Source organism: Lacerta agilis, chromosome 1 (genome assembly GCF_009819535.1).
Source record: "Lacerta agilis isolate rLacAgi1 chromosome 1, rLacAgi1.pri, whole genome shotgun sequence".
NCBI lineage: Eukaryota > Metazoa > Chordata > Lepidosauria > Squamata > Lacertidae > Lacerta > Lacerta agilis.
The window spans coordinates 123710110-123737602 of NC_046312.1; the positions used below are offsets into that span (position 1 = coordinate 123710110).

At 40.6% G+C, this 27493-nt stretch overlaps 1 protein-coding gene across 1 annotated transcript in view; it reads left to right on the top strand.

Annotated features, from left to right (window-relative positions):
• Window positions 1–25299, top strand: part of BMPR2 (bone morphogenetic protein receptor type 2) — a 72338-nt gene extending 47039 nt beyond the window's left edge. Inside the window, exons 4-13 of the mRNA XM_033169777.1 lie at window positions 6262–6372; window positions 7023–7114; window positions 7851–8081; window positions 9035–9149; window positions 10789–10949; window positions 14114–14261; window positions 16649–16785; window positions 17766–17941; window positions 19087–20366; window positions 23183–25299. Of these exons, the coding sequence (XP_033025668.1) occupies window positions 6262–6372; window positions 7023–7114; window positions 7851–8081; window positions 9035–9149; window positions 10789–10949; window positions 14114–14261; window positions 16649–16785; window positions 17766–17941; window positions 19087–20366; window positions 23183–23433 (2702 nt within the window). The 3' untranslated portion in view covers window positions 23434–25299. The remainder of the gene's footprint in view (window positions 1–6261; window positions 6373–7022; window positions 7115–7850; window positions 8082–9034; window positions 9150–10788; window positions 10950–14113; window positions 14262–16648; window positions 16786–17765; window positions 17942–19086; window positions 20367–23182) is intronic.
• The last annotated feature ends 2194 nt before the right edge of the window (window positions 25300–27493 follow it).

The window sequence follows — 27493 nt, forward strand, 5'->3', positions numbered from 1 at the left end:
CACACAAACTGTACAGGAAACACCTATGAGCAGGCATTTTAACATCTTGCTTGGAAAAAAACTTCATAGATGTTACATTCTGATCGTGATTATTTTGTAGTGGGAAAAGTTGTTATGGAACAGGTCATTTGTACTTGAAGCAACACCATTCTTAATATATTCAGGTAAACTTAATTTTGCTGACCAAATTTTCAGCCATATGATATAACTCTTAGTTCAAGATAATGCAAATAAAGTTCAATGTTAAATCAAGCAGTGCCATAAAACACTTTACAACAGGATTAGGATTACAGTAAATTTGGTATAGTATAACGTATTGTCTTTGTATCCAAATATCTATAGTTCCTTAATAAAGAATATAAGAGTACTGCATGAGATCGAGGTTTCACTCAGGCATAATGCTAAATCAAGAATTAATGTTACGAACGTGAACTGGCACAAGCCTTGGACTTGCACATTCCCCACTAACCCTTCCCCTTCTCTCCTTTGTACACAAAGAGAGGAAGCCTGAAAACGTCAGTTTATTGTTTGGAACAGACAGTAGCTTCCCATAATAAAGTGTGACAGAAATTGGAGTTTGTTCCTAACAGCAAACAGGTTTCTAGACACTAACCCAAGGATAACCCATGTGGTGCCCCCCAGATCTTGCTGGACATCAGTTTCCACCTGTCCCAGCCAGCATAACCAATGTGGCTTGTGTTTACGTTCCAAACTAGAATTGCAAACCATGGTTTGAAGCCGTTTTGTCATTCTGGTTTGGTGGGGGAAGCGCAAACCACGGCTTGCTGGTTCCAAGTGTGTTGGCAAACCGGTTGAAGCAGAGTATAAAAGGAGCAGAGAGTGCATGAGTGCAAGGCTCCTGTAGCACCAAACCATGATTTAGCATTGCATGTGAATCATTTTGGTATGATTACTGTAGCTCCATGTGTGTGAGTGACAGGTTTTTTGTAGATATGCTAGTAACCTTTTCGGAAGACTCGCAAAGTTGCAGCTGATACATTAGCTAAACCTGTCAAAATGAAAGTGCAAGAAATGAGGAAATACTTCACAGTGTGTAAGCATTTCAGATAATTTAGTGAGTCTCTTTTTGGGCATCTCAATGTATTGTATTGCATAAAGTCCTGTTTACTTGAGGTTCTGCTTAATAATAAACTGCACTTAATTAAAAATAGCTGCAATTAGCTTGGATTATAGTGAGAAGAAGTGCCACCAGGTGTCCCAGAATGCAACTATAATCTGACTTTGGAAGAAGCTCAGTCATAAGTGTGGGGTAATGGTTTGAGAAACTGGATTTAATTAAACTGAATGCTGCACTGCTTAGCATTATTAAAACTGTGATAAACTGGTACCTCTTTGTATGTGAATACTCCTCATTTTGATAGAAATCTAGTTTCATAAAACATGACACAGGAGCAAATGAAGTCTTAGGGTGAAGCTCAGATGCTCCAAATCCAGATAACCTCCCTTGTATTGTCAGAAGGATTAGATTGCTGAGGAGCTAATAAAGTCATTCTTGTACACACACACTTGCATTCAAAGAGCCAAGAAGGCAGTACAAAAACAAAACATATGGTTTTGGATCTGGCCATAGCTTTGGCCAGGAGGCCTGATCCTGAAGCTAATGTAGCAAAAGCAAAAGCAGTGCTTCCTGGCACCATTTTGGGCTGCTCTGCCCCTGGGATACCGGGAACAAATTCAACATGAGCAAAGCGAAGGGACTTGGAAACTCAGTCTAAACCATTGTCATTTATCAAAGAAGTAGCCACTTAGGTTGCTATGCAACACGGATCTGACGCAAAATAGACAACATCACTTTGCTTTTTTCAACATCCTTTTGTCGGTAACATCTCAAAACCATTTCCAGAACTCGCAGACACAGCCTGTCAGATAGCTCCCTTTTCCCTGTGGTACTTCTGTTGTATTCAAAATTAATTCTTCAATACAACAGGATACTTATTTCATACACAACAGAGCTATAAATACTCTCAGTGCTTTTACATGTACATCTATGTGTTTAAGAAAACAATAAAAATAATTCCATGCCCCAGGTAGTTATGAATATGATCCCAAATTGCTCCTTATTACTTCCTATTCTGATTCTTTAATTCTATGAAATTGCGCAGGGTTAGCTTTATACCACATGTCATTTCAGACAAGGGGTTTTGGGTTAATGTTTCCTATCCTGCCTTTTTTATTTTTTGCTTCAACCTATCCTGCTATCTTTCTCCCTCCATGCCTTTATTGTCCAGCTGCGATTTTTAAAAATCTCATCACTTTTCCCCTGGGTTGGTGGGTTACAAGTAGAACTGTAGTATCAAATGTAAAATTCCTCCTTGGCCGCACAAAAACTCACTCATGTTGATTTATATCCCGTCCAACCGAAGGCAGAGATTCACCGATATATAGAACAGAGGTTGCCAGCCTTTTTGGACCACTGGGTACATTTGGAGTTTACAAAAAGTGCCAAGGAAGCCAGTGACAAAATGGCTGGGCTGAAGTGGGGTGTGTGGCATAACACAAAACGACTGCCATATCTAAAAGAGCAGAAAAAGTCTCAGGAGCACAAAATGGTGGAGGGATGCTTCTCCCCATCAGCTGCATGGGAGAAAAGGTACCTGCTTCAACCACCACTACAATAAATCACAGATAGAGTGCATTCAGAGCAGGCTGTTGTTGTTTTTTGGCCGGAGGAAGATGTGTACAGTTCTGGCATCCCTTGATGGCGTGAGCAGTGGCGAAGGGAGCACGCAGGGCCAGGGCTGGTATGCATCCCAGGGGCGTGGCGCACGTCCCGGGGGCATGGTGTACCCCCCACAGGTGTGGTGCACCCCCCGAAGGCGTGGTGCGCCACCCGCGGTGGCGTGGTGTGCGTCCCGGGGGTGTGGCGTGTGTCCAGGAGTGGCCGCGGTGGTACCCATCTCCCCGATGGTGCCAGGGGCAGTGCGCTCCCCCGCCCCCGTTCCTCCGCCAGTGTGCGTGAGTATGTTTAAATGTGTGTGCAAACAGAACTAAGCAGGAACAGCAAGCGGTTTTTCATTCGTTGTAGATTTTTGAGGAGACATTTGCTTAAATCATTTATACAGTACTGGAACACGTGAGCACAGTGTGGGCCCTGAATGCCCCCCCCCGAACTTTCAATTCAATTCAAACTTTATTTGCAACCGACATAGTCAGTATAGACTATCTATATCAAGATGGACATTCAGTTCGTGCCCCCCCTGAACAATATACAGTAGAACACTATGCATGTAGTACGTTGTAGAAGAAGTTATGCAGCACCTGCAAGCCAGCTAGTTGATTTCCCCCCCTCTTGACATTTGTTAAACACTTATCAGTAGTTCACACAGGCTGCAATTTATTTAATCGCTCATTTAAAAATCTGAAGGAAAACCACAGTTGAAATATTGAAGGAGCTGACACATAGTACTCTGTATTTAGTTTAAAGGTATAATAATGATATCAATAAACTATATTACAGGGGGTTGGGTGGCCTAGGCTCAATACTCCAAAATGCAGCGTAGGAGATGGATATAGCATCCATGAAATTATTTTAAAAATTGTTGCTATATATGCTTGTAGAAGTAATACATTTGGGGTTTAGGTGCTGGAAGTTCTTCAAGATTTCTGATGAAGTTTTATTTCTGCAGGGAAGTGGCTAAAAAGAGGAAGGGCAGGAGGCCCCCAGAGCTCTATAATAGCATACTTAATCGCCATGATCAAGACTATGAACCAAGGATGTTAGGGGAGAAGAGTATGTACAGTATGTAGCACAGCAATTAAGGTAACAGGAGTTTTAAATTTGAGGCCTGTTGGGTAATCTGCCTCTGCCATAGTTCAAATAGGACAGCACATTTGATAGTCTCTTGTTCTGCTATAATGGAATGGCAACCCTACTTGTAAAATTGCTGCCACTGAATAATTGCTGGATTGGTATGGCACAGTTGTGGAGAAATGCAAACTTTCTGCATAGACAAGAGAAAATTACCCTCCTTATCACTTTTTGAATGTTGACTCGCTGTACAATATTTGTACTGGTCGGTCACACTGCAACAGCAGTCTCAGCTGCTGGACAGTGCAAGAGGTACACACAACTGAGCCAAGACTCGAAAGCAGGATCCCAAAGGGGCACTTGGGGAGGCAGATGGCCGGATTGGGTGCAGGGAACCCCCTTTCCCCCCCCCCATTTCTCCCTGGCGGTGAGGGAGGCCTTTTCTGGCAGGGGTGTTTTAACCGGGTTGTGGAAAGAGATCATTGTCCTTTGGGTGCAAGAGGATATGCGGTGGGTGAGGGGGGTAAGGTATTGCAACCCTTCTGTAGGTTCAGAACCCGAGGAATAGAGAACACGTTGTGGTCTGGTGAGCGGGAATTGAGGCAGGCAGGGTGGAGCTATTGTCCTGGAGAAAGAAACTCTGGCGGAGGGAAACAAAGGCAGTGGAGTGAACATAATATTTCGTATGCACGTTTATCTAAACTAATAATTGTAGACAGTATTCTAGAACATGCTGTAAATAAAAACAAACCTGCTTCATTATAATTGCAGTCAGAATAAGCTAACATGGAATCAAAATTATTTTGCATCAGGGATTTAGAATGATTATTCTACTTTCAGCATCTTAACGTACTAACAAATGAATTGCAACTGCAGTACAAAAACAATTAGAATTAAGCCAACTAAACACAAAGCTTCTATTGGTCATTATAATTTTCTCAACTACTTGATTAGTTCTGAATCAGAAATAAAATTGCAACGAAAAGATCAGTTAATTTTATTCTGTAAGTAGAAAATCATTTTATTGCTGCAGAATCTTGGACAAAGGCAGGATTAGAACTGATTTTAAACTTCATTTCTCTCTCTAAATCATAATCTGAATTTACTAGGAAACATTCTTAAAGCCCAGTCATACTCTAATTTTCTTCCTTCATGAGGTTCTAACAAATATGAAGACACAAATAGCCTTACAGTATGCCTAATCCAAGCATAATTGAAACCAAGTTAACAACTAGGAGCATTGTTGTACAGAACAGCTTTATACCACAGTATTATTTTATGTGAAGGTCATCCAGCTAGAGACTGGCTGTGGACTTTGTTTAACCCCTGAAATAATTTCAAATTACTGCCCTGTGACCAGGAGGAGAAGTCAGCAAGATGAACAGTCATCTTTGTAGTCTCTTTTCAATTTAGGATTTAAGACATGGGTAGGCAAACTAAGGCCTGGGGGCCGGATCCGGCCCAATCACCTAAATCTGGCCCACAGACAGTCTGGGAATCAGCGTGTTTTTTCATGAGTAGAATGTGTCCTTTTATTTAAAATGTATCTCTGGGTTATTTGTGGGGCCTGCCTGGTGTTTTTATATGAGTAGAATGTGTGCTTTTATTGCGTAATGCTCATGGGCTTCCCATGGGCGTCTGTGATGATAAGAGTGCTGGACTAGATGGGCCTATGGCTTGATCTAGAACTATCAAAACAAAAAGACCATATAAGACAGCTGCCAACTACGATGGTCAAAGCCTGTCCACGTCAAAAGAGGGCAGCAAATATCAAAGCCACGCAAGAAGATGGTGCATCTCAATACAGTGGAACCCCGGGCTACGCACATGATCCGTTCTGGGTCGCCGTGCGTAACGTGGGCGTGCATATCCCGAACGCACGGGGGGGGGGAACCAAAAACCCGGAAGTAGCGTGATTTCAGTGCTTCTGCGCATCCAGGGGTCGCACACGCTCCGGAAACACTTCTGGGTTGCGGGCGTTCTTAACCCAAATGTACGCAGCACAGAGCATGCACAACCCGGGGTATGACTGTAAAAGGAGCTCTGGTAAAACGCTTGCCTGTAATTCTTTGTTTTGTTCTGATCTGTTGAGTGAAAACTCATACATGACTAGAAACTGAAATCCAGTTTTAATTTCTCAAAAGTCTTTCACTTTTTCTTTTTACCTTCCCACAGTTGGCTTGCAACAAGTTGGCAGGCTGCCTTTTCTGAAGACCGTAGTTTTGTCTGCATCTAAAAATAGTATTCCAAAGAGCAATATTGTTTACCTTGTGTATCTTCAGAAAGAGCTATTGGACTTACTAAAATGATTAACAGCTAGATCCTTATCTTTAATTGAAGCGATTTTAACATTAAATAAAAAATTAGGGGTATGTGATATAATCACCAGAGCAATACTTCAGTCTCATTTGCTTTCTAGTGGGTATCCTAATTGTTTCTGAGAAACATACGTTGTATGAAGAAGCCATAATACATAGTTTTCTTTCTTTCAGATTCATCTCATTCACTTCGCCGAGATGAGACAATTGTCATTGCTCTGGCATCGGTATCTGTATTGGCTGTTCTGGTGGTTGCCTTTTTCTTTGGATACAGAATATTTGGAGGTAAGCTTTGATGAGTGCGTTGTTAATTTTCATCTTCTGTTTTTCTTATCATGATCATTCCCAAGTTACTTACTCTTCTGTTTGGCAATCCAGTTTTTTAAATATAAAATGCATTAAAACAAAACGTCCCCATAGCCTACCCAGAGATCAGAGTGCAGGCAGCAATTTGCTGACAGCTTCAGTAACATTCAGTCCATTCCCTTTTCCCTGTGAGGGCCATGTTCCCAAAGCAAATATCCAAGCTTTAATGTCTAGAGGGCTGTCACATGCACCTTCTCTATTTTTTAGAGAGGTGCTACACAACCACTGGAGCTTTTTGGTGGCAGTTGACGGTAACAAGAAAATTCTTCATAATAAAGGGGATGCATGTGACAAGGTATTTTAGATTTTGCAGATAAGATCTTGAGGAACACAGCATGTTAGCTGTCCCAATTAACCTTGGCATAGGGAAAGTAATGTGCAAAACTACATAGATGGCATCCACTGGCCGTACTAACACTGGTTCTTCTAAAACTGCCACTTGGTCTAACTCTTTAAGTTGTTTGCAAGGTGTCTCCTGGATAGGTTTGTCCATTGCCAAGACATTGTCAAGACCTTGGACATTTTGATTTGTAACACAAGCTTTCCCCCCCTGGATCTTCTTTCATCAGGGGATCATAAACAAGGTTTGCACAGTATAGACATGATGGAAGCAGCAGCATCTGAACCCTCGTTAGATCTTGATAATCTGAAGCTACTGGAGGTAACTATGCCATTTGGAGTTTCTAGCTCTTTACTCATCACATGATTTATGAATCACCTGATCAATTTAGTACAAGATGTTAATGCTTACTTTACAAGTTAGTATTTAACGGTTTTTTTGCAAGCACACTGGTAATTATTTAGCTAGATGCTACTTTTTTTGTACTTGACAACTAGGTTGTGATAAAGGGGCTATTTATTTATTTATTTATTTATTTATTCATTCATTCATTCATTCAATATACCGCCCTTCATCTTAAGATCTCTTTGTCCTATAACATTATCACTTGAGTATTTCTTCATAAATAAAACTGCTTGTATTCTCAACTGGTGTTTAGAAAGACAAAATTAATATTTTTGTGGTTACTATATTCACAAGTTTGTGATGATCTGCATGCATGAAGCCCCATTTCTATTTTAATTTAACAAAGCCATGCCTCATAAAGCCATGTCTTTGAATCCTGTCATTGGGTTCTTCCTCTTCTTCTTTTTAAAGTAACAACAATTTCCACTTGTATATATGTTTCTTTAGATACTAACATGAACTAAATGCTGTACCATGTCAGAGTGAAATGTAGCACTTCAGATGAAAAGCCCACATCCAACATGGACAAAACTCAGTGCTCATGCTCACTGAAATCAACAAATTTAAGTGAACTGTGCACTGGACTGTGGCTAAAATGTATATCGTATTAATGTGAATTTCATCAAATGGTTCCTTTTTTTAAATTTCACAGCTTATTGGTCGAGGGCGATATGGAGCAGTTTACAAAGGTTCCTTAGATGAGCGTCCAGTGGCTGTAAAAGTATTTTCTTTCACTAATCGTCAAAACTTTATCAATGAGAGAAATATATACAGAATCCCACTTATGGAACACGACAATATTGCCCGATTCATTGTGGGAGATGAGAGATTCACTGCAGATGGACGGATGGAATACTTATTAGTGATGGAATATTATCCCAACGTAAGTAATAATTTAAAGAGAGTTACTTTATGCACCTTTGGGAAGATAGAAAATTGATTTAAGTTGCAATTAATGTAAAAATATTCTGTGGGGATTTTACATTATTGTATTTTTAATAACAACAGGTCAGGTTCATTCATTCGTTTTATTTGTATGCTGCTTTTCCACACACAAAATCATGCTCAAAGCAGCTTACAACAAGGAAACGGATGCATTTCAAACAAATGCTACAAAAACATTTTCACAATAACATAGCAAAACAATAGCAAAGATAATGACATGCCAAAAAAACCACATTCCAGTACTACAAATCTAACAATATTATTTAAAGAACATGCAGAATCTAACAGCAAAAATAGGAAGGGAGCTCACAATTTCACCTTAGTCCTAGAAACACCCCACCCATGATGTTGCTCACAGTCCTTCCACTGCTGCAGCAGCTTCTTGTAAGGCTTCCACAGGCAAAGGGTGGAAATACTTCTCCCATGATATTAAAGAGGAAAATGCCAGGAGCTGAATTATATACACATGAAAGGTTCTGTCACATTCTGGCATCACATTCTGAATCTAGAACAAGAAGTAGAACCTAATATAGGGCTTTACAAATAGGAACATGCTTAACCATGAACGGTTGTGTCACCGGAGCCTGGGATGTCCCCAGATGCCTCTTTCCTTTTCTCATATAAATGAACAATTGTGAAGTGTGGTTAAGTCGTTTGATTAAAGCTGCCTCAGAAAATGCCATGTCTTTTGCCATCATGAAGCACATCTGGTAGACGTGAGTGTCATTTTTAGATAACCACAAACAAACTAGCGCCTCTCTTCCTGTTAATAAAAGCAATAACCTAGGTCCACAAATTTTGAAATGGCCTATTGGAAATATGTGTTGATTAAAAGTCTCCACAAGGGACTGATAAACCTAACAACATGCACTGTGTTTATTCCCTTTCCAGGGCTCTTTGTGCAGGTATTTGAGTCTTCATACTAGCGACTGGGTGAACTCCTGTCGTTTGGCACACACTATAACTAGAGGTCTGGCATATCTTCACACAGAGTTACCTCGAGGAGGTAAGGCCAGGAGTATGCAGCTTTCCATAAAGATAATTTAGGATTTTCTGTTTGATAACAGAATCAAAGGATTTTTACAGATTTTTTATTTCTGCCATTAGAAATAAGCAACTCTTCTATACACTTTTTTGCACCCATTGTGCTTTACGTAAGTTCATTTGGAGCCTTCTTAAATAATTAGTAAGTATGATGAGGTGTCTTAATTTTGGCACTTGATTTAAAATACATTATGCTTTTATTTGCTTACACACTTAAATTATTTTTACCCTTCTCTTCAGCTGAAAAATGGCTCCAGTAATGGTATACTCTCAATGCATGCTGAGCAATGTATGATTGAAAAAGTAGCACAAAGCCCTAGAAAAATGGCCTGAGAAGTTGGTTGCAAATAAAAATAAATGAAACTAAGATTTCTTTAGTCATTTGTTGCCCACAGTAAAAGAGAAAAAATTGAACAGAAATACCAAACAAGAGCAGGTACAAAAATTACAGAATTACTCAATGTCTCTGACTCAGGCAACCAGATATCATGAATCAGAACAAAGAGGAATGATAGCTCAGTCTGTAAAGCATGAGACTCTTAATCTCAGGGTTGGGGGTTCAATCCCCATGTTGGGCAAAAGATTCCTGCATTGCAGGGGGTTGGACTAGATGACCCTCAGGATTCCTTCCAACTCTACAATTATATGATATATAAGACTTCTTTGTGCATGGGGGAAAAGAAGAGACACTATTTTTGCCATATTTTTCTATGCTATTTGGTTGTATCTAACAGTATACATCCGCTGATCAAAATAAAGAAGGCACGTAACTTATAGTTTGCACTTTGTCTGCAAGAGAAATACTTACTACAGTGTCTAGCCTCTAGGCAGCTGTCCACAGGTCTGAGTCCTATAGAGCAGTGGGCCCTTTCCCCTTTGGCTTATATACCCTCCTCTGATGGGTTGCATGGCCACAACCTGAAACATCTTCTGCGTGGACATCATCACTGCTCTTCCCTTTTCAAGCCCCACCTAGTTCTAGGAGACAGTGGGGCAGGGGAATGTTGGGAATCCACTGACCTGTCCCTTGCCTGAGCTATCCCTTCCTCCACCACAACCTGTGCACCTCCCTCCATCTCGGACTGCCCTGATTCTTCCTCCTCCACCTGGTCTGGCTCCTGCCTGACAACCAGCATCAATCCCTATAAATCACTGGCCCCCTGCCTCCGCCACACTTTCTTTGGAGCACTGTCATTCTATCAGCAGAATGACGAGGGAGGCAGTTATTGGTGATTTCCCTTTCCCCTCTATGTCCCTCTAAATTTCTTCTCAAGGGTTCCCCAACCATTTTAGCAAATTTAGGGGTACCCATGGGCTGCTGGGGGGGGGGAGAAAGAATATTTGGAAATTACCTCTCTTTTCTTCCACTGACAGACTGGAGACATACTTGTTCTGTAAAACGAAAAAGTGTGTTAATATATTATTTTAGTACTGACATAGATATTTATTCTGAAGTTTGCACAGTTTGTTGCTTTTTAAAAATATCCATGATTATATAACAGATTGTTAGATTCAGAATAGTATAGTATAGCAATCATTTCATAGTATATGGACAGAAACAATTAGAAATCCTAAAGTAGGGTTTTCAAATGTCCAAACAGATCACTACAAACCTGCCATCTCCCATCGGGATTTGAACAGCCGCAATGTATTGGTGAAGAATGATGGAACATGTGTTATTAGTGATTTTGGACTCTCCATGAAGCTAACAGGAAATAGACTAGTGCGCCCAGGTGAGGAGGACAATGCTGCAATCAGTGAGGTAAGTATGGAATGGGAATACAATGGTTGGACACGGTTAAATTATGCACAACGGAAGAATTCCCTTCAGAAACCTCTTCTAGGATCTTAAGGAAGTTCATGGAAGGAAAGTTTCCCATCAACTCTCCCCTGCAGCAACTTGATTCTCCTCCCCTCCATCCCAAAAAAGCATCTCCAGGAGTTGGGAGTGGGCTTCTGAGATAGTGTGGAAAAGGACATGAGGAGGGGATGCAGGGTGAGGAACAGTAACAGAGAGCCAGCGTGGTGCAGTAGTTAAGAGCGGCAGACTTGTAATCTGGTGAACGGGGTTCGCTTCCCTGCTCCTCCACATGCAGCTGCTGGGTGACCTTGGGCTAGTCACACTTCTCTGAAGTCTCTCAGCCTCACTCACCTCACAGGGTGTTTGTTGTGGGGGAGGAACAGAAAGGAGATTGTTAGCCACTTTGAAACTCCTTAAAGGGAGTGAAAGGCGTGATATCAAGTCCAAACTCCTCCTCCTCCTCCTCCTCCTCCTCCTCCTCCTCCTCCTCCTCCTCCTCCTCTTCTTCTTCTTCTTCTTCTTCTTCTTCTTCTTCTTCTTCGTCTTCACTGAATATGAGACTTGGATCCAAAAATAAGTTAACAAGGATGTTCATAAGATAGTTTTCCTTCCTTCCTTCCTTCCTTCCTTCCTTCCTTCCTTCCTTCCTCTCTCACTCACACACACACACACAATGATCACATCTCAGCCCACGTTGTTCAGCTGGTCCCCCAAACTTCCAGAGAGGCTTTCCAGAGGTCACAGGCAATTGCAAAGCAGAGAGGCTGATGGGATTTTTCTTTCTTTCATGAGCTTCCTTGACTCCTGTTAGAACCCAAGCCAATGAGAGTTCTCTACTCTACCTTGATGTGACTATCATGAAGCAGAAGACCCTGGTTGTTTTTTTCATGGGACACTTTGTTTCAAGCACAGATCTTTAATCAAAATGTTCACAGAAAGGGCCCCAAATCTTTCCTGGTTGCTGCTTGTTTATATTTTGGAGTAGAGAGGCCAAGTCCTTCATCCCTGATACAATGCATATGTATAATCTTGCTTAGTTTGTGCCAGAGCTCTGCGGGTGTGTCTGCCTCTCCTTTCTGCCAACCTCAAGGTGAGTTGATTCCTAATAGGCTCTGTGCTGGAAGCCCATGTTTGCAGCTGCGAGTATACTGTACAGTGGAACCCCGGGTTACGCACACAATCCTTTTCGGGTCGCCATGCGTGACACGGGCGTGCGTATCCCAAACGCACAAAAAAACCCGGAAACCTGGATGTAGCGCAATTTGAGCGCTTCTGCGCATGTGCAAAGTGTGCAGAAGCGTTCTGCGATCCGGGGGTTGTGCGTGGGTTGTGCATGCTCCGGAAACGCTTCCGGGTTGCGGGCGTTCTTAACCCGAACGTACGCAACATGGAGCGTGCGCAACCCAAGGTATGACTGTACTTAAGAAACTGCATACAATGTATCTTTGAGAGTACAGTGGTACCCTGGGTTGTGTACTTAATCTGTTCTGGGTTACAGTACGTAACCCGAAAAGGACGTAACCCGAACAATTCGTTCTGCGCATGCGCAGGCCGAAAAACCCTGAAAAACGCTCTGCGCATGCGCAAATCACGTGCACGTCGGGTTGCGCCTCCGGGTTAGCGGAGTTTGTAACCCGAAAAGCATGCAACCCAAAGCGTACGTAACCCGAGGTACGACTGTACCAGTATGATACGTGTTTCCAGATATGTTTGACTCAGACACTTCAAAGACAAACTTTAGTATCGTCCTTTAGTCATTGACACAGTAGCTGGTTTGGTTTAATGGTTTGGAAAGATGGTCTTCACTTAGTTTACCTTTATATGGCAGTCATTAAAAAACATCAGCAATGACCTAGAAGTGACAGGTAGACTCCATGCCCCATTATTTGTTTGAACAGGGTCAAAACAAATACATTACCTTGCTACGCAGATGCAGTAGTTACAACATATAGAGCGCAACAGGCCGAATGGTAATGTTTGTAACAAATTTCTTTACTAGTTACTTCCTAACATACCTTTCCTTAACCACATTCAAGGACTTTAATATATGAACTCAAACAAGAATGTATTAAGAAAGGAAGAAATATATCTGCATTGGATTTAATTAAATAGGTCATATACCTTGGTTAAGGATTGTAAATAGTGTACATACTGGACTTGATTTGTATGTTAGGAAGTAACCAGTAAAGAAAATTGTTACAAACATTACCATTCAGACTGTTGCACCCTTTATTTGTTTGCACATGTCAACAGACCTTTCCAACACCTCCAGTAACGGCTGTGTGTTTAACCTGAGTGCTGACGAGATTGAAATCCCCTCTACAGGTACTGTAGTTCAGTAACTAAAATTTATAACTGAATCTGAAAAGGGAAAATTGAAAGAGAATTAATCTCTGCTTTTTAGTTCAAGATACATAAAAAATCCCAAGTGCCTCAGTATATCATGCAAGGTTTTTATTTCTTTTTAAATGTACAATGTGAATTTTGTATCTGCATAACAATCTAAAGGATAGCTGTTCCCAGAATACCAGATTTACTGTTTCACTTTTTACAGTGAAAGGAGGGATGGTATAAAATGCTATAAAAGGTCATTACTTCACAATTATTATTATTTTTAAAAAAGCTCGTGTTTCCTTTTGCCAAATGGAGGTGGAGAAATGGTCTGATCCTGTCACCTGCTCAGTGTGAATGAATAAATATATCTCTAAGACTATCTGCCCTACATGCAGCTGTCGCTCTTTATGCTCCTGCTAGAAATAAGAGAACCTTTATTATTAATTTTGAGGTCAAGGAAATACTGAACTTTTTTAGCTAAACATTGCTTCGCTTCTGTTCCACTTATGGCTACTTCTTAAAACTATTAGATCATGCCACAAAAGACTTATATTGGGAATGAGGACACAACAGAATGGGCATAGTTGTTTTTATAAATGTGGTTAATAAGACCAGAACAAGGCAGCATGGCCTTGAAAAGGCTTTCTGTTCAAGAGATTCCACCCTGAGAATGGAAGCAAACATAAATGTGGAGGGGTAGTTCTACTTAATGCCTTTTTAAAGGTAAGGGCAATAGACGGGATTTTGTAAATACTGAGCTAATGTAAGAATGTCACAACATGTTTTTGCAGGTTGGTACAATCCGCTACATGGCCCCTGAAGTGCTGGAAGGAGCTGTGAACTTGAGGGATTGCGAATCTGCTCTAAAACAAGTAGATATGTATGCACTAGGCCTAATCTACTGGGAGATTTTTATGAGATGCACAGACCTGTTCCCAGGTAATAGAGGAATTGCTGGAATTCTCCTACTCTGATTACATCCACTGGTTTTGGGTCTTTTGGGGGGGGGAAGGGGGTGTTGCTATTGAGATCTGTAAGGATTGGCTGTAAATCCCAGTTCTCTTGTTTGTTTCCCACAGTGAACTCAGTGCCATCTAGTGTTTCAGAGTTGTATTGAATGTTATAATTCATGATGTAATATGTAGCCTTGGTGCCTGATAAAGTAATGTTGCCGATAAGCTTTAGGTATTAAGGAAAGCTTATATGTTACCACTGGTAAAGCTGAATGAATACTATGGAAATGTCCACATGAGGTTTGTTGGGTGGCTGGTGGTATACACAATCTCCACCAACAGCCACACATGCATGCACACACAAAAATACATATGTGTGGCAGATCAGTGACATCTGAAATTCTGCATGGGTAGCACAAGCCACAAAAGAAGGGGGTCAATTCTCAAAACAGCCACATTGTGGGATTTTCATATTTTGTTAACCAAGGCAAACCAGGTATATGGGGAGCTTCTGAATAAATATGTCCCTAAAATGTTTACATTTTGAAAAATAAAATGTCAGCTTTTTGAATGAAGTGCGTGAGGAAAGTCTAGTTAGTCAAAATTAGAATCCTATAGTTGTTATTAGTATTCCTATTGTTATTATTATTTCAATTTATTCACTACCCTTTATCAAAAGATCCTAGGGCGGTGTACAATCTGGCAATTGCATTTTGCGCCAGCTGAAGTTTCTGAACCATCTTCAGAGGCAGCCCCAAATATAATGCATTGCAGTAGACCAGCCTTGAAGTTACCAGAGTGTAGGCCACAGAAGTTAGGTCCAGATAGCGGCGCAGCTGGGCCACCAGCCAAAGCTGGCAGAAGGCACTCTGCACCACCAAGGCTACCTGGGCTTCAAGTGACTGAGGCCACTTGGGCCTCAAGGAGTGGATCCAGAAGCACTCCAGAAGTACTTGCTCCCTGAGAGGGAATGTAAACCCCTCAAGAGCAGGCAATCTTCCACCTATCTGGTCTAGGGAACCACCCACTAATGGTGCCTCTGTCTTGTTTGGATTGAGCTTCGGTTTATTTGCTCTCATCCAGTCCATTACCAAGGCAAGACACCGGTCCAGCACATCCACTGCCACACCTGCAGATGTAAAGGAAAAATAAAGCTGTGCTGTCATCAGCATATTGCTGACAACACATGCCCAAACTCCAGATGACTCCATTCAGCGGCTTCATATAGATATTAAACAATATGGGGGAATAGAATTGAGCCCACTCCCAGCTCAGATAGTCTTTTCAGGTAAATACAGTGGTCAATGGTATTGAAAGCCACCAAGAGGTCAAGGAGGGTTAACAGGGACACCTTGCCCCTGTCTCTCTCCTGACAGAGGTAATCATATAAGGTAACCAGCGCAGTTTCTGTGCCAAAGCCAAGCTGAAACCCTGACTGAAATGGATCTAGAAAATCAGTCTCCTCCAAGAGCACCTGGATCTGGTCAGCAACCACCCATTCAAGAACCTTTCCCAAGAAAGGGAGGTTGGCAACTGGCCGGTAATTACCAAGGTTCTCAGAATCTAGAGATGGTTTCTTAAGAAGCGGTCTTCTCATTGCCTCCTTCAAACAGAAAGGATCTGGCCCCTCTCATAAAGAGGCATTGACCAGCTCCCTGGCCCAGACAGCTGTCTCCTCCCTGCTAGATTTAACAGCCAAGAAGGGCAAGGGTCCAGAGTACAGGTATTCGCTTTTACCAATCCAAACGTCTTGTCCACATCCTCGAGCCGCATCATTTTTAGTGATCCATGTCATATCTGTTGAACTTCCCTAGATCATTCTTAGGATTTTTCAGCTAGATTCCACATGTGATCACATGGGAAGGAATTTACAAGATTGGGTGGAAGAAGAGGCAAATATTGTCATACAGTTGTGTTTGAGTCAGTGTAGGAATTTATAAAATAACGCATCCATGAACTTGTAGAATATTACTACTGCTGCTGCTAGCCTTTATTGACATAAGTTAAAACAGTAAAATCATAAAATCATACAAAACCATCCAAATACATTGTAGAATAGTTAGGATCAGCATGCACTATCTGGTTTCCTTTAAATATCTCCTGGTCCTCAAGTAGGCAAGGTCCCTTAAATGCTGCTTTTCTTCCTCATATGTTAGGCATAACATATTTGCAGAGCTTAGGCAATTTTGTCAATCAACTTTGCAAAAGAGCGAGATTAAGCCAATAGCACATGCAGCTCACAGTACAACTGGACCAAATATTGGTTCAGATGCAAGAGGAAAAAAATATAATGGGCATCTTCCTGCTATGCCTGGGCATTTAAGAGCTATTTGGACTTTTTGTTTACATTTAAATTATTATCTCTGTAAACAGGAGAATCAGTGCCAGAGTTCCAGGCAGCATTCCACGCAGAAGTTGGAAACCATCCCACTTTTGAAGATATGCAAGTTCTTGTTTCAAGGGAAAAGCAACGACCAAAATTCCCAGAGGCCTGGAAGGAGAACAGCTTGGTGAGAGAAGCAAGATGCTACCATTTTTTCTCCTTTTCATTTGCAAACCATGTGTAAGATGCTAGGTTATGGAGTTGGAGGCATAATATTGGTTTAATATTTAAGTTGCTGTTGTTAGGAAACTAAACTCAAATTAATAAAAAGTAATATTTGAGTGCAAGATACAAGTATGGGCTGGACATTTCATGATGGGGTCAGTAACGTATTCTATCTTTTGTGTGTGTGCTCTTTAAATGCCCAGTTCACTGTCTTGATCACTACGCAGGATACACCAAGGTGCTTTAAAATATATTTTATTATAAAAGTTTAATGTGTTATTTCAGGCAATGTCAGTCCTACAGACTGATGAATACAATAAATTACCATACAGTACTCTTGGACTAGACTCTGTTTCATTTGCTCAGTTTCTTAATTCTTTAACATTCACAATAGTAGTAACAGATGTAAGCATCCTCATTCTCATTAATCTGATTATAGCTACCATGTCTGTTTAGTAAGATTTGTATAAAGACCTGAAACCCTTTTTATCAACCTCTACCACCCACCTTGTAACATATTTTGAAAACATAACATGATTGAAAATATCTCACTGTTGCAATCAACACATTTAGAATAATTTCTATTTCCCTGTTTGTGAAATCATATAGTTCTTTTATCAACTCGGTTGTCAAACGAACCTAGACCAAATTGCTTTTAAAGAGAATCTTAGCTGCACCAGATCAAGTAATAACATACCTTAGTGCAGACAAGATTACTTACTTGTTGTAGTATTTTTCTAAAAGTTTTACCTAGGAGATGCCCCATTGAAATTAGTAAGGCTGGCTTTTGAGAAAATATACACAGGATTGTGTAACATTTCTTGACCTTTTAGAACAAAGGGTATGTAATTTTGAGATTCGGTTTTATTGTTTGGTCTTAAGAATGTGTGTTGAAGTATAGCTTTAAAAGGGTGCAGAATGTAATGCTGGTTTACTTTATAGGCTGTGAGGTCACTGAAAGAGACAATTGAAGACTGTTGGGATCAGGATGCTGAAGCTCGGCTGACAGCCCAGTGTGCTGAAGAGAGGATGGCTGAACTCATGATGATTTGGGAAAGAAACAAATCTGTCAGCCCAACAGTCAACCCTATGCAGTCTACAGCTATGCAGAATGAGCGGTAAGTAGTACTAAGTGTGTGCTGTTTTCACAATCTGATTCCAAAAATCAATGAAACTTTTTAAAAAGTACATTGTATATGGACTTAAGTGTCACATTTATTGCTTTCAGTTCTCATCTCAGGGTTGAACTTTGATTTCAAGGATGTCACATTTTCCCTGAACTAAAATCATTATACTTCAGTACTCTGGAAAAGGTGATTCTCCCTTAGACAGTATCTCTGTGTAAGTCATCTGTCACAGCACTGCCAGCAAGGAATGTCCAGAGTGAGGAATTAACTCTTTCTTGACAAAAGTACACTTACAAGTTAGGAAAAGGCATGTCCATCAGTCCTGCGTCTTGCAGCTACTCCCAGATGTGCACCCAATGAGGCAGTAGAAGCCCACCCAAACCTCCACTTAAGCATCTCCCCCACCCGAGTGGTCTGCTTGTGGCCTGTTTCTGCTCCTCCCACTTCAATCCTCTTCTGGTCCTGAGAGACAGTGGGGCAGAAGAGGTGGGGGCAGGAGAAGTGAAAGCCCTTTACTCTATACCAGCCAGACCTATCTCTTCCTCCTCCTGCTTGTGTTCTTCACTCTCCAATACTGCAGCACCAACCCGCCCCATCTCCCGGTACCCACTCATCAGTATCCAGCCACCACTCCTCAGTGTCCAGCCAGAGTCTGTGACATCAACTAACTTAGGTCCATTAATTTCAGTGGGTCTGCTTAGAATATGAATAGTTAAATTCAGTCCAAGGGCAGGTTGACCACCACAAATTTACTGTGCAGTAAGTGCAGCTACAACATGATCATTGAGGCCATTTCCAGACAAAAGTCGAAAATAGCACTTGTCTAAGCCAGTATTATGCCTGTTCCCACATTTGGAAGAGTGCTGAAATAATGGTGCTACGAATGGGATAAAATTAAAGTAGGCATGTGTGTGCTAGAATGGTGACATACAGCTTCTGAAGGGAAAAAAAGTCTAGGCCATCACACGGAGGTCCATGACATAGCAGCACTGCCAAACACACACACCCAGCAAAATTCCCATGATAGTTCTGCTTGCTGCAGAAACTATTTTGCATTTTAGATCCTTTATGTTAGAAGAATATATCGTCTACATGCTCTTAATCCTACTGTCTTCTTTGTGTTTTTTTTTTTAAAGAAATCTATCACACCATAGGCGTGTGCCAAAGATCCGACCATATCAAGATTACTCCTCGTCATCTTACATTGAGGACTCCATCCACCATACTGACAGCATAGTGAAGAATATTTCGTCTGAGCTTTCATCGTCCAGCACACCACTGACGATTGGGGAGAAGAACAGAAACTCTATTAACTACGAGCGACAGCAAGCACAAGCTCGCATTCCTAGTCCCGAAACTAGTGTCACAAGCTTGTCAACCAACACTACCACCACCAACACTACAGGTCTCACTCCGAGCACTGGCATGACCACCATATCCAAGATGCCTTACTCAGGTGAAACAAACCTTGGTGCTACAAATGGCATGCAGCCACTTGGGCCGACTCCCGTTTGTTTGCAACTAACAGAGGAGGACTTGGAGACCAACAAGCTGGATCCCAAGGAAGTGGATAAGAATTTGAAGGAGAGCTCTGATGAGAATCTGATGGAGCATTCCCTTAAGCAGTTCAGTGGGCCAGATCCACTCAGCAGCACTAGCTCCAGCTTGCTGTACCCACTGATAAAACTGGCAGTAGAAGCAACGGGGCAGCAGGACTTCACACAAGTTGCAAATGGTCAGGCATGTCTAATTCCAGATGTTCAGCCTGCTCAGGTCTACCCTCTTCCTAAGCAGCAGAACCTCCCAAAGAGGCCTACTAGCCTACCTATAAACACCAAAAACTCAACGAAGGAGCCTCGGCTGAAATTTGGAGGGAAGCACAAATCAAACTTGAAGCAGGTAGAAACTGGAGTTGCCAAGATGAACACTATCAATTCTGCAGAACCTCATGTGGTAACAGTTACCACGAATGAAGTGGCAGGAAGGAGCCATACAATAGCCTCTCATGCTGTACCAAGCCAGTATGTGAATGGTACGGTGCCATGTGGCCAAGCATCCAGCTCAGGGGTCCATAGGGCCCAGGAAATGCTGCAGAACCAGTTCAGCGGAGAGGACAGCCGTCTGAATATCAACTCAAGCCCTGATGAGCACGAGCCCTTGTTGAGAAGGGAGCAGCAAGTGAGCCATGATGAGGGCATTCTCGATCGTCTGGTTGATAGGAGAGAACGCTCGCTGGATAATGGTAGAACAAACGCCAACAACAACAACAGTAACCCATGTCCAGGACAAGACGTTTCTGTCCTCCGTAGCCAGAGCACAGCACCAAATTCTGGACAGGTCCACCCTAGAAGAGCACAGAGACCTAACTCGCTGGATCTATCAGCCACAAATATTTTGGACGGCTGTAGTATGCAGTGTGAGTTTTTGGGGGGGTTATCAATGGATATTTGCAAAAAATATTACAGAATTAAACTTCTTGGCTTGGGTAACAACCTAAAAATCAAATTCCACCCTCCCAACCCAGGAAGATTTAATTCCCAGTGCTGTGGTTTTGCTTCTACCAATTAAATTATTTCTATTCATCCCAGTGAAGAATATCCCTTCAACCTTCTCTTTTTCAACTGTTTTGTTTAAAACATAAATTGGGAAGGTGTTTAAAATATTTTTGGCTTCTGAGAAAAATGAAATACTGCCAGAGGGGCTCAGCAATACTACTTTTGTTGACCTCTCTTAGAAGTGTGTGAGCCTTGGTTCTTCAGATAAATCAGTGACTTGCAACAGTAGACTCACCTTTTTAAAAAGTAGCATGGCACTCTCCTTCAGCCAAAGCTTTCTAGTTGAATGAAACAAGGTTTGACTAGAAGATTCGTTACACTATTTAACATAACTTTCTACAACTAGTATTGTATTCTAAAGTTATTTAGAATGTATTCTATTCTAAATTATTTTAGAGTTATTGTAGTAGCCTATTATTGGGAATTAATTAATTCACATTTTAGAAAGCTTTCTATTCTCAAAAGCTGTTCTCCATTGTTAAGATGAAGATGCTCCATAATAAGTAAATGGAGGTTATGAATGTTGGTGCCACACATACAATACAGTCGTACCTTGGAAGTCGAACGGAACCCGTTGCAGAAGTCCGTTTGACTTCCAAAATGTTCGGAAACCAAAGCACGGCTTCTAATTGGCTGCAGGAATGTCCTGCAGCCAATCGGAAGCCACGTCGGATGTTCCGCCTCCAAAAATAGTTCGCAAACCGGGACAGTCACTTCCGAGTTTGCAGCGTTCAGGAGCCAAAACGTTCAAGACTTAAGCTGTTCAAAAACCGAAGTACGACGTATTACTGCTTTGTTTAGTTCAGTGTTTTTCAACCACTGTTCCGCGGCACACTAGTGTGCCGCGAGATGTTGCCTGGTGTGCCGTGGGAAATTACTTTATATATAGTCAATATAGGCACAGAGTTAATTTTTTTAACATTTTCTAATGGTGGTGTGCCTCGTGATTTTTTTCATGAAACAAGTGTGCCTTTGCCCAAAAAAGGTTGAAAAACACTGGTTTAGTTGAATCCCCCTATTGTAATTTGTTGTCATATATCTATGAAGATGGAAGCCGAAAAGAACACTCAAGTACAATATGGTTCAGTATTGTGAATATAACATTTATTCATATTAAGGTAAGATACTATAGAATCGAGACAGTAGAGCCTTCTTCCCATTACAAGACCAGTACAATCCAGATAGAGGTTGCATAGGCTTAATTCATCCTTTGTGCCAACTGTGTTTTACACTTAACCATATTTAAGAACTCTAACCATGGCTTCAGCTCCAAACACAGACCACAGTTAAAGGTACTTTTCCTTTTTCTTGGTACAGCACAGTCTTTTAGGTTTGAAATTCTTAGGAGGCAGAGCAACGGCTGTAATTGGTTTGCCAAACCGTGATTTTTAAATCCACTTCAAACGTGGTTTCTAATTCTGGCTTGCCCCCGATTGATCTTTCATTTTCATTGCTAAACGAAGTTTAAGATTTCAAATTAACACAGAGAAGCAGCAGTTCATTTTGAAATCTGCCATTTTAAATCTGATTCTTTAACCAGAAAGGATCCGTAAGTATTAGGCTATGTAATCGATGCAATCGCATTAAGGTCTCTTGATCAACTGTAGCATTTTAGATTACAGGTTGGGAATCAAATGTCTGAATGTTACCTGGTTAGCAGAAAACTCCATGCATGTAAGAAAAGATACCATAGAGAAGACTAGAGTCCCTCCCATGCTAGTTTTCTTTGTACAAGAAGCTTGTTATATGGTAGAGCAATCGAATAATGCCACCCTCACACGAAATCTAATATGGTACATTCGAGCAAGAGCTGTACCACATGCTTCAATTGATTCTGCAGCTAAGCTTTCAGACACAAAAACAGGTCCAAGACAGCACATTAAGTCTCTAGTGAAATGTGGAATCCTTTAAAAAAATGAAATCATGTACATAAAGTGACAGAAATGGCAATACTTACGACAAACAGTACATACTGTAGGCCTAGTTCCCAGGATTTGTTCTGAAAGCCCATAAGGTTACCACCTTGATGAAGCTATCACAGGTCTGAGTCTGGTCAGTGCCTATATATACAGGTGAAACTCGAAAAATTAGAATATCGTGGAAAGGTTCATTTCTTTCAGTAATTCAGCTTAAAAGGTGAAACTAATATATGAGATAGACTCAGGACATGCAAAGCGAGATATGTCAAGCCTTTATTGGTTATAATTGCGATGATTATGGCGTACAGCTGATGAGAACCCCAAATTAACCATTTCAACTTTGGGGTTGCTGCACGCCATAATCATCACAATTATAACACGCAAAGGCTTGACATATCTCTCGCTTTGCATGTCATGAGTCTATCTCATATATTAAACTCCAGTAGCTAATGAAAACAATTGCTTACATAAATGGACTTTTCCATGATATTCTAATTTTTAGAGTTTCACCTGTATGAGCATGAGAGAGAGAGAGAGAGAGAGAGAGAGAGAGAGAGAGAGAGAGAGAGAGCTTAGTGGTTCTTGATGAGTATTTCATTCTTGTGGTTCTTGATGAGTATTTCTGGTTACCGGGACTGCTTTGTTGAAGTCCACCTATCCTGTCATCCATTGCTTTTGATAAGATTTCATATTTTCTTTTTCTGCCTGTTCTGCTCTTTCCTCCTGTATGACACTATGTATATTCTGCTTATTTTTAGTGAGTGAGTCATCCCTTGATGGCAAACCGGGCTCAGGAGAAAAGATCAAGAAACGTGTGAAAACACCATATTCCCTTAAGCGGTGGCGCCCTTCAACATGGGTCATCTCTACAGAACCACTGGACTCTGAAGTCAACAACAATGGCAGTGATAGGGTAGTCAGCTCTAAGTCCAGCACAGCTGTTTTTCTTGTAGAAGGAGGTACTGCTACAACTATGGTGTCTAAGGATACAGGCGTGAACTGTCTGTGAATTGTTTAAAGGCTGACAAAAATGACATTTTTGCATTCTGTTAAACAAACATGCAGAAGACCGGGGGGGTGGGGAGTTCCTTCTCCTGTCAGCACCCCTTACCGAGGACTTGCTTTAAATAGATTTCAGCTATGCAGACAATTTTTTAGCTTATGCTTCCATATTTTTAATTTTGTTCTTATTTTTATTTTATTTTTTGAAACATTTTTGCACTTTTTATTTAGTATTGCAAAATTACATCTGTCTGTCCCTGACCACGGCATTATATATATGTGTATCAAATGATGTGGTCTCAAAATATTTTTTTTAAAAAACAAAAACAAAAAAATGTGTTGCTGATAATCAGTTTGGACCGGGTTCTAAAGGTCACTAAACACACAAGCCACCTGGCTACAGTGGTGTTTGCTGTTCATGTTATGAGTTCTGTGCACAAGCTCGTTTGTATGTTTCTGTGTGACAGAGTGTATTATCTTTTAAACTCCCAATTTTTCACTTGTGTTATGTTGAAATGTGCAATAGTCTGTAGTTCACAGTATGCTTTGTGTTTCCAACCCTGCTACACACTTCCCCTTTTGGAATTAAAGGGTGGTAGGGGTTTTTAATCTAATGATTTGGCAGCCAATGAAATCCAACTGTGAACTCTGCAAAGCATAATCAGCTTAAAGCAGCTGCTTGTATCTATCTGTATGTGTGCTCCAAGGTCACAGTTAATGCATGATTTTCCCTGCCTTAAAAGGGCTTTTTTTTTTTAAAGGAAGGAGGGGAGAAAAGAACAAACTTATATTTTCTTTCATCCTTTGAAATTAGCAAATTGCAGCTTTCTTCATAGTGGACAATGCAGCTTTGGAAAACTCTAAGCAAGAAAGTGTTGAACAAAATATAAGGAATCAAAGGGTCAGTTTGTACAATCAGTGGAGGTAGATACCTGCCCTAATAAGCTTGATGCTTGATAAACATGCCTCACCATTGGCAGGTTTACAAAGTTTAAAAGCTCTATATGGGATAGATGATCTGTGGTATCTTTCTTCACCAAGCCAAGATGCATGTGCAAATTATAACTCCGGTATGTGTAAACTGACCCCAAATGTCTACCATTTTATTTTATCTCTTGTCGTATACAATTTGAAAGTTAAATATGCTTTGTATTTATGTACATTTTTCCTTAATGAATGCTTTTGGTGTATATTGAAAAGGAACATTTTTGCCTAATCTTGGTAAGTTATCTTAAATTTTTTACTGTAGGTAGGTTGGTAAGACAGGTTTTTGATAGACAAGCTAAAACATGGACTCACCTGCATGATAGTCATGTGATGAGTTCCTATGTCTCTGTACTTTTACTGCCCAAATCTGATTGCCTAGTTCAGTGTTGCATCAGATTGCCTAGGTGTAACTGGCTGATTTACAGTGCATTCCTTTACGTGTCTACTTAAGGAGTACATCTCACTGAGTTCAGGTAAGTATATCTAGAATTGCAGCCTTTGAATATTGTGAAAATACCCAGTTCCTTCAGAAATGTCCTGCTTAGGCATTAATGGTCCCTTTAGTACCTATCATCACAACATATCAGGGTTTTTCTAAGGAAACATTTTAGAATATTTTAGAATACATGTAACAGTACCTATTTGTGCATGACTATTAAAATATCTGGCCCCATTAAAGCACCATTTTGAAAGTCAATAAGGGTATCTCCCTAGACAGAAATTAGTAAATACTTGCTTACTGGCCCTTGTCACAGCATGAAGCCCTGTTGTCTCAGTTGTTGTTCAGACTTATGTAACCTTAACAAAATATATATTTACAATCACAAAATAGCATCTAGTATGATATCTGGTTCTAAATAAAAGATTGAGTTCTGATTTATCATAATCCAAGACTTACATAACTGTTTTTTTTGGGGGGGGGGGGCACATAGCACAATCTCTACAGCACATTGTGCCCATGCTAGTTTCCGACAAACTGCTTAATTCTGTTTTCCAGGCCTTTTAAAATTGTTTATTTCCTTAATTCATTTCTTACCAACTTTCTTCCACTTTAACGTCCTGAACACTGCACTCTTTTCGAAATAGTTACATCCAGCTACTGAAGACTAAACCAACTTTTTCCACTGTATGATGTTTTGATAAACTGATAGATTAGACCAATGAAGGTAATAATTCAAAGTGGTTTAAATTAAATGAAATCCTGGTCCAGAATATCTGAATGCTAAGTAAGTTATGATATCATTTAGAATCTATCATGGACTTGGTTAATGTTTAAAGTTTTCCATCAAATAAGACCACTGCTTCCATCCTGTGATAACCACATAGAAAGCCCTCTAATCAATTTTTCCCCATTCATAGCCCAGTTTTCATCATTTATCTCCCACTGTGTTAAGTGATTATTTTACAAGTCTACTCTAGGCTAAGAAGGTTTCCGCCCTTTTGCCTCCTTCCTGGGGCCTAGCATGCCTATTTCTAGGCTTTTTGAACTTTTGTCCTAAATTCATATAATGTGCATTTACTGGAGTTATGGCACACTTTGTTTTAATTTCCTTTTAGCATAGGCCTGAGCTTAATATTTGTAGCCTTTAGTTTTCAAATCAAAAGTTGGACTTTCAGCAGTGTTGACTCTTCCACTGAAAAAGTAGGCAATCGATATATAATCATTGTTTTTGAGGCTTGTTTCATAGGGAGCAGCTTCACAACCTTGAAGCTCAGGAGTCCCCAAGGCAAATTCTAAATGGAAGCCTAATGAAGCTCTGTAGCATCAGCTAAAGAGATGTGCAATTCCCATGTCAGCCCTTAGGAGACACATTTTGGGAACTTTAGTTTTAAAAAGGCATGTTATCCCCAAGGAGCTCTCAAGGAACACACTAGAATAAGTTGCCTAGTTTTTGAAGAGGAAACTGAGCTGTGTGTATTGCTTAGTTAGTCCCAAAGAGACAGCAATCCTGCTTTGAGTAAACCAGATTTCAGGTGATCTTCCCTTTTCAAGTATTGGAAGGGCTTGGGGAGGGCTCATTTGGGCTGGGAATTTCCCTGGGCTGGGCAACCATGCTGTAGTTCAGGGATAGTATATCTTCCATTCCAAAAGCTGGGCAGCTTTTCAGTGCATGTCCTCTTAGATCTTAACTGTGGGAGTTCACAACCACATTTTAAAAATTAACAGAAAGTGGAAAGAGGCTACTAAAAATATTCATGAGTGGAGTGTTTGTGCAAATGAAACTGTGTGAGTGATTTTTGGCTCCTTTTTTATTTTAGACCCTTTATGGTGTAACGCTTTGCATGTCGAGACCTACTGCCAATGATTGCATGGTTTGATTGTGATTTCACTAATGTCTCACATCTGCATAGTTGGATGTGCCAAGTCTGAATGCTCATGACAAAAGGATGGCAAATCATCCCTCTCCATTCCCTGAAAATAGACATTTGACCTTTGGATTATCTTTGCACAGTTACTAGAGGTGGGGTGTGTGTGTGTTCTCTTTCTTCAAATTATGCTGATGGTAATATATCAGTAAATAGGCATTTAGGGAGAAAGAAACTCTATATGATATTTTGGAGTGAGAGTGTTTCATCAAAAGGTGCATTCTTTTGCCATGTTGTGAGAACAGTTTTCTAAAAATGAATGCAGCATGTTCTCAAAGTTCCATTAGTAAGCAAGTCAGAGACAATTTATTTTTCTAGTGTGGCAGTTGCATCTTTTCCCCCACAAAAAAAATATTTACTTGTACTGTAATTCAAGAGAAGGGAAATAATGCACAAGTTAAAACAATTGCACTCTTGTAGTTGTGCTTAAGTTATACATATAAGCAAAGGACTTAAAATAAATGGAAGATGTGAGAATCAGCTTTTTAATTCATGGAGGATCAGTGTAGAAAGCTTGCTTTTTGTGTTAAGATATAGCAAATGTCTGTTATTCATTCTGCCTTTCATTTTTAATCTAGAAAGGTGTTCTGTTCAGTAGTGATATTTCTTTTACTTGAGTGAACAATATCAAAAGTTTCAAGGTCACATGTTTATTCTGCAGTACCCAGTGTTTCACAAAATGATTTTTAATCCTCTATGCCTATAAATTGGGG